This window comes from Petaurus breviceps, unplaced genomic scaffold, assembly GCF_028583685.1.
Source record: "Petaurus breviceps papuanus isolate PSGF00001 unplaced genomic scaffold, PetGlider_PUasm1.0 98, whole genome shotgun sequence".
Lineage (NCBI taxonomy): Eukaryota > Metazoa > Chordata > Mammalia > Diprotodontia > Petauridae > Petaurus > Petaurus breviceps.
Window position 1 is genome coordinate 4,358,142 of NW_027187460.1, and position 11,555 is coordinate 4,369,696.

At 41.0% G+C, this 11,555-nt stretch overlaps 1 protein-coding gene across 1 annotated transcript in view; it reads left to right on the forward strand.

The window, feature by feature from the left end:
* The window catches only part of LOC138156134 (maestro heat-like repeat family member 5), a 99,490-nt gene extending 89,132 nt beyond the window's left edge, over positions 1-10,358 (forward strand). Inside the window, exons 27-28 of the mRNA XM_069081358.1 lie at positions 8,358-8,460; positions 9,327-10,358. Of these exons, the coding sequence (XP_068937459.1) occupies positions 8,358-8,460; positions 9,327-9,439 (216 nt within the window). The 3' untranslated portion in view covers positions 9,440-10,358. The remainder of the gene's footprint in view (positions 1-8,357; positions 8,461-9,326) is intronic.
* Positions 10,359-11,555: the final 1,197 nt, after the last annotated feature.

An 11,555-nucleotide genomic window follows, 5' to 3' on the forward strand; every position in this document is an offset into this window, starting at 1 on the left:
TGGATGGATGGATGGATGGATGGATGGATGGATGGATGGATGGATGGATGGATGGAATCCCAACCAGCTTTTATATCCTCTGCTGTCATATGCTATCAACATAGTTTGTGTTCCAAGGTCATTTCCAACTGTAATAGTCTCAAATTCTCTGACTCTATACCTAGATCCCTATAAGTGCAAATAATGAATCCCCTGAAGTAATCACATCTATTTGAATTTGCATTATTTGAAGTTATATAAAATATGGTCACTGGTTCCAGCCCAATGGAAATATGCAATGTGAATTTGAACACTGTCACCACTGGGGGAGGGGGAGAGGGTTCATTATTTGTAGCAATAGCAGCCTAACTGTATTATTAAGTAGAAAAGATAGGCTGAGACCATTCTGATGGAGCTAGAACAGATGGCTTCTCAGGTTTCTTCCACCTCTTAATAGTTTCTGTTCTAAGGTTCCTTCCTTCTCTGCCATTCAACATTATATGATCTGAGGTCCCTTCCAATTGTAATAGTCTAGACCTATGGTCTATTTCAAATAGAAATGGCCATTAAACCACACATGAGGATCTTTGTCTGCATACTGACTTTAAAAACCAAATGTTATCATTATCCATGTACTACTGTGTTTTATTTATTTTTTTAAATATTTCCCAATTACATTTTAATCTTGTTCAGATACCCTTGGGAGCACTGTAACCACAATGAGGCTGCACAATGGATACCTCTGGTCTAGGATTCTATGACTATTATCAAGTAGAAAAAGCAGACTGGGGCCAGATCACAGAAAGACTTACTGGTTCCATTTAATTCAACAAAAGCGACTTGCTGAGCCCTAGCACATCACTCTATATTGTAAGAGGCTATTTCCAAGATGACATAGTTTAGTACTGTCTCAATTTAGGTACTAAAATTCAGAATAAGCAATGGAAAGAGCATTTGACTAGGACTTAGAAACCTTAGTTTAAATTCTGTCAATGCCAATCCCTGGGCTGTGTGACCATGAGTGAGCCCCTTCCCCTCTCCAAGTCTTAGTTCCATCCTCTGTTAATGGCGGGGCGCTGATCTCCTGGAAGCTCCCTTCCAGCTTTGACAGTCTCTGAATCTGCAAATCTACCACCTTCTTTATTTACCCAGTCTGTCTTTCACACCCACACCTGCATTTTCATCATCTTTTTTTAAGAAATAGTAAGTTGTAGAGCAAATGTTTCCATGTTCTCAATTCACACCCACGTTCCCTCTCAAAATTTTCCACTCAAAAGATGCAGCAATTCAGGGGTTTTTTTTCCCTGAACCAATTTAAAATGAAGGTGACTCGGGATGTACTGAATCTTTGTTTCTCTAAGAGCTTCTTGTGTTTGTCCTTCATTTTCAAAGAGGACCATGGCATCAGGGAAATGATGACATGACTTGCAATTAACTTTGATTTGAGTGAGAGAGGGCTGAGTTTCTAATTGCAAACAGGAAGGTTTCCCATCACTCAGGCAATGGTAGCAGTGAACTTTGCCAAGGCTCCAATGTCTCAAAGATTTGTGCCTGTACATAGGAAAACCTTAGAGTCTCCTGTTCATATCAAGGGTTTTACCAGCCAAGCCTCCAAGTCAGTGAACTTGAATTTAAGCTTCAGAGCCTTAGGATAGCAAGTGAACTTAAGAGTATAGAGAAAAGAATGTCCTGTACTGGATTAGGACTGAGGAAACCAGAGTGGAAATACCAGCTCTACTATTAGCCAGCTGGTTGACCCTAGTTGGGTAAACTATCTCTTCTCTAGGCCTCAGTTTTCTCATTTGTAAAATGAGAGGATTGGACTTACCCTTTTTTATATCATGCTCCCTTATACACACACACACACACACACACACACACACACACACACACACACTCTCCCATATCTTTGGCAGTCTGGTGAAGCCTATGGACTGTTTCTTGGAATAATGTTTTTAAATAATAAAGTACATAGAGTTACAAAGAAAATTATATTGAAATCATATTATACTGAATATATTAGAATTATATTATGCTGAAATACAGTTATCAAAATATTTTTCCAAAAAGAGTTCACAGATCCTATGTTAAGAATCCTCAGACTGAATCTTACTAATAAGAAGGAGCTGGTTTTGCCAGGATGGAAATTATGGGAACTATAGGGAGAAGTAACTACACTATACCACAAAATGGCAACTAGGTAGCAAAATGATTAGAACACTGAACCTGGAGTCAGGAAGACCCAAGTTCAAATCAAGTCTCAAAAATTAGCCGTATAACCCTAGGCAAATCACAAGCCCCTTCTGCTTCCGTTTCCTCATCTGTAAAATATTAATATAAACACCTATCTCCTCCTGGGGTGGTTATGAGAGTCAAATGAGACAATATTCATAATGCAATATGCAACTTTAAATTGCTACACAAATATACAAATGTCAATTATCATCATCATCACCATTTTAGATTTTTATAATACAGAGGAGGAAAGCAAGGTATAGTCTGACATACCCTTTAGATTTTGGAAAAGCAGATTTAAAAGGGAAAACAGATTTCAGGGGAAGGATGGATAGAATTCTATGAACTAAGATTCTACAAAGGAGGGATGGAAGATGTGCAAGAAGAAAATGCTGATGATACAAAGAGAAATAGTTCCAATAAGAAGGCAAAAACAGAAGCTAGAGAGATTGATATGGAAACCCAGAGAACTCAATGACCAACTTAAACTTTTTAAAGAAATGTATTGACAGGGCGGCTAAATGGCACAGTGAACAGAGCACCGGCCCTGGAGTCAGGAGGACCTGAGTTCAAATCCGACCTCAGACACTTAACATTTTCTAGCCGTGTAACCGGGGGCAAGTCACTTAACCCTAATTGCCCTGCCCTCCCCCCTCCAAAAAGAAAAAAAAAAAGATATGTATTGACAATGGAAGCAAGGGCAGGGAACAGGATAATTATAAGAGCATGGCACAATGCTATGAGAGTAATGGCAGGAGGGCTAAAATGCACTTTGAATGGAGGATGGCAAGGAAAGCTAAGGAAAGACAAAAGGGGAAGAAGGAATATGATCACTTTTCAAGGTGAATGGAACAGTGATAACACAATAGAAAAAGGATAGGATCACTTCATTCTCCTCTGCTTCCATTTCCTCAGAGAACTTTGGCATTGAAAATGAACTAAGAATGGCTAATAGTTGCTACAAAGATAAGGGAGGGGATGGCAAAAGAACACCCAGCTGCCCTTAACAAATTCAACTCACCTGAACCACAAAAACAACATTCTTGAGAACTCAAAGAACTGGAAATGGGATTGTTTTGAGCCACCCTTGGTGATATCTAAAGATTCTAGAGAGTAGGAGAGGTACCACAGAGCTGGAGAATGACAAATGTCTCTGCTTTTTTAAGGGTAGGTGGCAGGAAAGAACAGAATCAGCAAACTATCGACCAATGGGTTTGGCATCAATTCCTGGGGAAATTCTAGAATTGATCATTAAGGAGATATTTAGTGAACATCTAGAAAAGAAAACAGTGATTACAAAGAGCTTGATGTGACTTTGTTAAGAAGAGGTCCTACCAGACCAACCAGACATTCCATTTTAAAACTAAGTCAATATGTAACTGGCAGGGATCTGTATCAAAGGTGTAGTGATCTCTGTTTCTATTTGAATTCAACATCATGACTTATACCATATATGACAATAAGTTAAACATGGTTGTATGAACTTGAATTTTTAAAAAGTCACATCATAAAAATAGAAAATAATGAGAAAGTAGTATCTCTCAGAACTGTGACTAAGGGGAGAATTTTTTTTAAGAAGCAGTGAGGGGGAGGAAATGATCATACTTTCAACTAAAGGGCAGCTATGTGGGGGTATAGATAGAGTGCGCCAGCCCGGAGTCAGGCACCTAAGCTCAAATCTAGTCTCAGACACTTATTAGCTATGTGACCCTGAGCAAGTCACTTAACCCTGTCTGCCTCAGTTTTCCTCACCTGAAAAATGAGCTGAGGAAGAAAATGCCAAAACTACTTTGGCATATTTACCAAAAAAACCTCAAATGTAGTAAGGGAGAGTCAGATATGACTTAAATGACTAAATAACATCAACTTTCAACTATATAAAATTAAAAGGATTTTGCACAAATAAAATTAATAAAGGCAGAATTAAAAAAATAGTAGAGTAGGAAAAATATGTGTATCAAATATCAACAACAAAAGTCTGACATCCAAGATATAGGGATTTCAAATATAGAATACCAAGAGAGGCCATTCTCCAGTAGATAAGTGGTCAAAGGATAGAAACAGTTTTCAAAAGAAGAACTGGAAATTCTAAATGATCTTTTGTAAATATTCTCCAGTAAAATAAATGCAAATTAAAACATTTCACACCTTGAAAATTGGCATGTGCGTATGCACACACACACAGACACACAAACACACACACATATTACTTGGATGACACAATTACACATTAGAATGAAATCATTAATTGACTATTGGTGGAGTTGTCATTTTGGAATTATGCAAGATAACTAAGTTGTCAATAACATTTAATCCAGTGACCCCTCAGAATACCCTAAGGAAATCAAAGACAGAAACAAATATCCAATACATATCAACACATTTGTTGCAGTACTGATCACAGTAGAAAAGATCTAAGGGGCAGCTAGATAGGGCAGTGAATAGAGCACTGGCCCTGGAGTCAGGAGGAGACCTTAGTTCAAATCCAGCCTCAGACACTTGACACTTACTGTGTGACCTTGGGTAAGTCACTTAACCCCAAATGCCTTACCTTCTCCCCTCCCAAAAAAAACAAAAAGATCTAGAAGAAAAGTTGGGTTCCATCAACTGGGGCATGACTTCAGAAACTATGACACGTGAATGTGTACTGCCTAAATTATAGGCTCACTCTTCCAACCTATACTCACACTAGCAGATTGAGTTCTAGAGCATTGCTGGCTACCTCACCTTGCAGGGTTCTACGAGCAACCCTGAGGGAGAGAGGAGGGTGTTTCTACGACTATTATTCATGGATTCCCAACTCCTTTGTCATCCCCCAATATTGATCACCAACTATTATCTTACCAACATTTAACCAATTAATATCAATCAGATTTTATAAAGGGATATTTACTGAGAAGATAGAAAGGTCTGAAGCATAATACCTCAAACTGAGAACGTGTTCTCCTCTACCCACTAGACCCTGTGGAGAGTGAGTCAGATCCCAGAATAGTTGCTATGAAACACTCAGCCAAGTTCATTTCTAGGTGTGGCATGATGATGGACAAGTCACTCCCTTGCTTTCAGGACACAGCATCTTAGTTTCCAGGTCAACTCACTAATGGACTGGCTCAAGCAAGTCACTCCTCAGGGTGAGATTCTTATCTGACCACCTAAGGCTGTTCTTGGCAGGTTCTTTTACCATCTCCAATTATTACATCTCTGATGGTAACTGGGCAGGAGAAAGGCATACTCAATTCAGGCCTAGCAGACAGTTAAAAGGTTTTTTTCATTGTCATATACTAAGCCAACAGAAGATACATAGGTATACTATGAAGTAGGAAGCAAGGGCCCCTACATTGCACATTTCTGAAATCAGGCTCACCCAGTCTCCAACTGAACATATGGCAGGTTTTAAGGACCAAGCCCCTATTGGCCCATCCTTCCATTTAAAATATAATGGATATTTTCATGCACTAAGAAATAACAAAATATCAAGAATTCAGAGAAATCTAATAGGGAGACATATATAAACTGGCACTGAGTGAATTGAGCACATAACCAAAACAATAAAATTCAAAGGACAGCAACAAAATAAATGGAAAGATCACTAGTTCTGTGAGTAGCTGAAAAGTCCATGAAAGGCTCAGAGAACAGATAATGTAACATACCTATGGTCTTATGGCAGAAAGGTGGGGAACTCCTAGGGCAGAATGTTGTATACATTGTCAGATGCTATTTCTATATTTAAGGGTTTTGGGGGGGGGGGGGTTGTTGATTTTCTTTTTTACAAGCAAAGATTCAATGGAGAGTAGGGGAGGTTGGGAAAGGTCTTTTTCCAGAGATAATGGATGTAAAAAGACATCAATAAAGCATTTTTTAAAGGAAAAAGATATGGATGTTTTAGTGGGCAGAAAATTTGGAGTGAACCAGGAATGTGATATGATTATCAAGAAAGTCATATGAACTTGGGCTAGATTAAGAGAGGCGTCACCTTGCCTCTGTCCTTTGCCTGGTCAAACCACTTCTGTAGTCTTGTGTTCAGTTCTACACAATACATTTTAGGCAAAATAAATAATGATCATTTGGGAAGCATTCAGAGGAAGGCAACCAGGATAGTTAAGGGCCTTGAGCCAAAGCTACATGGGAAAGAGAATCGGGAATAAGTATTTATTTAGCACCTACTATGTGCTACACTTTTTACAAATATTATCTCATTCCTCACAACCCCTGTGAGGTAGGTGATGTTATTATCCCAATTCTACAGTTGGAGAAACTGAGCCAAAAAGAGGTAAAAGTGACTTTCCCAGGGTCACACAGCTAGAACATGTCTGAGACTAGATTTGAGCTCAGGTCTTCCTGACTCCAGGCCCCGAGCACTAACCACTGCACCATAGTTGAAGAAAGTAGGAATCGTTGTCCTGAAAAGAACACCTGGGGGGAGAGGAGGAGAGGGGAGGGGGAGGTAGGATATACTGCAATCACACAGCTGAAGGGTTGTCATATGGTAGAGACATCAGACTTACTCCTTTGGGCCTCTGAAGGCAGAACCAGGAGCAGGGAGAAGAGGTAGAAAAGACTCATTTAGTGTAAATGTCAGGAAAAGATCCAAAACCATCTGAAAGCTGACTGGAAGTCAAGAGGAAGTCCTTGGGAAGTGATGTGTTCCCCTTCAAGAAGAGGCTGGGGGAACATACCCCAGGTATATTATAGTGGGAATTCTTTATCGGGTAAGGATTAGCCTAGACGGGGTCCCTTCCAGCTGTACAATTTTATGGTTCTATGACCTGTGATTATATATATATATATATAGTCTCATATATACATACACATATATGTATGTGTGTATGTATGTATGTATAATGTCTGATTCCACAGTTAAAACTATAGAAAGGAGGCCTGAATTTCAGAAGGCGTAGATGTGAGTCCCACTTCTGAAACTTCCTATCTGTGTGATGACCATGAACATTTAACCTCACTTAAGCCTCACTTTACACATCTGTAAAATGGAGTTAATAATTCTCACGCTATCTCACAGGGTTATTAAAAGTTATTATAAGTAATAATTATATATTTAAGTTATTATAAGTAAAGTGCTTTGTAATTCTTGGTTGTAATTCTAGCATTCAACGCTCTATATTCAAGCATTTTGTTTTCTTCTAACTCCAACATTATAATATTCTTTTTTGGGGGTGGCTTTTTGGAGGGGGGAAGGTAGGGCAATTGGGGTGAAGTGACTTGCCTGAGGTCACACAACTAGTTTTGTGTCAAATATCTGAGGCTGGATTTGAACTCAGGTCCTCCTGACTCCAGGGCCAGTGCTCTATTCACTGCACCACCTAGCCACCCCTTCCATTCGATGTTCTAAGGGTCTATGTTTCCAATTTTCACATTCTTTACTTTCTTTTCTCACTATTTGCAGTCTTTTTTTAGCAATGTTAAAAACATGTTGCTGTGTTCATTCTATGCACCTTTCTATAAGTAAGCTAAATTAGTAGAAAAAGAGGCAAGAGTTATTGACAGGGTAGGGGAGAGACACAGTTCCTGTGCTCAGAGAACTCCAGATCTCAAGGGATGATCCCTGGCCCCCTCTACCTTGTATTACAGTATTCTAAGTTCCTTGAGGGCCAAGGAATCTGGTCTTACCTTCCCAAAGAGCTTATAGTACAGGACTGAGAATGCAGTAGGTGCTCGGTAAATGTCTGATGTCTGATTCCACAGTTAAGACTGTGAAAAGGCATACTGAATTTCAGAAGGTATAGGTGTGCATCCCACTTCTGAAACTTCCTATTTTTGTGATGACCATGAATATTTAACCTCACTTAAGACATCTGTAAAATGGAGTTAATAATCCTTGCACTATCTCACAGGGTTATTATAAGTAAAGTGCTTTGTAAACTTTTAAACCCTATAGAAATGAGAGCTGTTATTATGAATGTGCACTATTAATAAATGATTGAGAAAATATTTAGTAAACACCCAATAAACGTGGGGAGGTCAGGTTATGGGCTAAGGCCCCAGAGTCCCAGGTCACAGCTGATCCTTCTTCCCCCTGAGGAACCCAAAGAGCACAGTGCCCCTGGGACATAAGACCCATAATCATTGCGGAAAGGGCAGTCAAACCTATAAAATGAAGGTCCCTCAACATCTTCTCTCTGACACAGATAGAAAATGGTGATGAAGAAATTCAGATCTACCTCTCACAGGCCCTCAGATATCTCCATGCCAGCCAACGAAACCTCAAAACTTCAGCTGCCTTGTTTATAGGTGAGGAGGGGGAAGCTGAAATATGCTGAGCCTTCTCTCCTCCTTTCTATATTTTCTTCTTCTGTCCTGTTTCTCTCCTTCGCCCTCTTCTTTCTCCTTTATTTTCTTCTCCTGATCTTTTCTCCTATTTTTCTCCCCTCATTTCTCTCTCTCTCTCTCTCTCTCTCTCTCTCTCTCTCTCTCTCCTTTCTCCTCTCTTCCTCCTTCTCTTCTTCTTCTCCTTCTCTTCCTCCTCCTCCTCCTCCTCTCCCCCCCCCTCTCACATAACTTTTCTACTCCTTCAGTTTTCCTCCTATCCTTTTTGTCTGTCTCCTTTTCTGCTTTACTCCTCTCTTTCCTTTTCTCCTCCCCTCTCCTTCCCTCAGCTTTCTTCTCCTGTCTCTCATCCTTTTTCTGTGTCTCTCTCTCTCTTGTTCTACTTTCTCTTGCTTTCCTTTCCTCTACTCCTCTGTCTCATTTCTCTCCTCCTCTCCTCTCTCCCTTCTCTTCTTCTCTATTCCTCTCTTGTCCTTTCCTTTCCTCCTCTACTCCCCTTTCCTCTCCCTTCCTCATAGCACAGCAGCAGCTTTGGTTCTAGATGAAATAGAAAGTTCGTCTCTGAAACCCCAGTCATCTACCAAGCACCCGATCACCCAAGTGACCATAATGCCAACCCTGACCAAACTGCCAGTCTAGATCCTGCTGCAGCCCTCTCCTCACCCCACTCCTGACCACACCCTAACCTAGTCTCATCTATGTCTTGATTTCACCCCTACCCCAAGAGGAGTCCCAAAGATGGCCTATGGCTATCGCTCACACCCATTATCACCATCCCCTTCCAGGGAAATGATGTCTCGATAAACCCCTTTGTTTGTTTGTCCATCCAGGCTACATCATCTGTTATTTTCCTGATGCTATCTTCCAGAAAGTGAGCGATTTTGACTTGGCCTTGTTCTATACCAGTAAGCCCCAGATCGGGATCAGCCCCTTCCTTTCCTGACTGCCCACTCAATCTCCATCCCATTCCATCTTCCTCTCCCTTCTCTCCTAGCAGCTGGGCTTCCACTAGCCCTGGGGATCTAAAACTGCAGAGTGTAGAATGTCAGAGCTGCAAGGGCCTTAGTGGTCACTTAGTCCAGCTTCCCTCATTTTACAGAGGTGCTAACTGAGACCCAGAAAGGGAAATCGGGCCAGCACTATACTCCTGATCCACACTGGTTCTCAGGTTTCACTTCGTCACAAACTGAGTTTTCAGGAGAGGACCTCAGCAGCAAAGGACAAACAGGTAGAAGAGCTGTACACAACCCAAGGCTGATGGGAGGCAGGACCAGAAGAAGCTAATCCTAAGAAAATGATTCATGCAAAGGAGCTCAAGATCATTCACGGAGACCATTCTCTCCTCCCTATCACCTTGTTCTTGTTCTCCTGCCAGGTCCTAGACCTCTGGGAAGCAGAAAAACCTGGCTTTTACACCTGGCTTTGCCACTTGTGTGCTGTGCAACATTGGATGAGGCACCTTGCCCCTCTTGAATCCCTACCCATCTATTTATACAGATTATAATCCCTGCCCTAGCTACTTTTTAGGGGTGGATGTTCTGGATAGGCTTTGAAAGGTATAAAGCAATTCAGCCCAAGTTCTGGGCATGATTCTGGCACTATATCTCTCTAGGTGACCTTGGGAAAATGTGTTTCTCCTCTCTAAGTCTTAATTTCTTTCTCTGCAAAATAATGGATTCGAATTTGATGACTGCTAAGGAATCTGCTAGCTTTGACATTCTTCATTCCGTGTTCTACAGTTCCTTCCAGTGCTAACATTCTCTGTTCCAATAGCCTTAAGTTCTAAGTTCTCTTCTATCTCTAGAGTTCTATACCCTAACATCCTATGTTCTAAAGTCCCTGCCAGCTCAAACATTTTGTGTTCTCACTTTCTAAGTTCTAAGGTCTTTCTCTAGTGTTCTATGTTCTAAAGCCCCTGCCAACTAGAGCATTCTTGTTCTAACTTTCTAAGTTCTAAGGTCTCTTTCTTCTCTACAATTCTATGTTCTGACATTGTAAGTTCTAAGACTTCTTCTGTCTCTAGTGTTCTATGTCCTAACATCCTATCTTCTAAGGTCCCTGCCAGTTCAAACATTCTGTGTTCTCATTTTCTAAGTTCTGAGTTCTCTCCCACCTCTAGTGTTCTTGTTCTGTTCTAACATCCTATGTTCTAAGGCTGCCAGTAGCTCAAATGGTTTTCTGTTATGAAATCTATGTTCTAAGGTCCTTTTCAGTTCTTAATGTTCTGAATTTGGAGTTGAGACACCTGGGTTCAAATATCGGTTCCAACACCTGCTCAGTTGTGTGACTGTTGGTTAGTCATTTTACCTCTACAAGTCTCAGTTTTCTCTTCCATAAAATTGGAGCAATTATGCATTGACCACCTCAGGAGATAGTTGGGAAGGCAGTACTTCATAAACCTTTAAAGTACCATAGAAACTTGAGCTATGTCTGTATAATTCAGTTCAATTCAACAATTATTTGTTAAGCACTCCCTGTGTGTCTAATCAGTAAAATGAGGAAAGTAACGCTTGTACTGGCTACCTTGCCTTGTAAGAAAAATACTAAGTAAGGAAGGCCCCATGAATTATACTAGTGACCTCTTCCAGCTCTAACATTCTGTGACTGAATTAAGACTTTACCCCAATTATTAAAGTATTACTATATTCTCTTTCCCCTCTCCCTCCTGCCCTTTGACCCTGCTTCAGCCTACCAATGACCCTGAGTCTGAGCTACTCCTTTGCCTAAAATGTTGGGGGGGGGAGGGAGGAGGGTGTGTGTGTGTGTGTGTGTGTGTGTGTGTGTGTGTGTGTTTGGGAGGGGGGGTTTGGACTTGGGTGGGGAGGGAGGGGACAGGTGCTCTTTCTCTTTGAATGCCACTTGCATTCCACCCCTCCCAAACACACACACACACACACACACACACACACACACACACACACACACACACACTCCCTCCTGCCCTTTGACCCTGCTTCAGCCTACCAATGACCCTGAGTCTGAGCTACTCCTTTGCCTAAAATGTTGGGGGGGGGAGGGAGGAGGGTGTGTGTGTGTGTGTGTGTGTGTGTGTGTGTGTG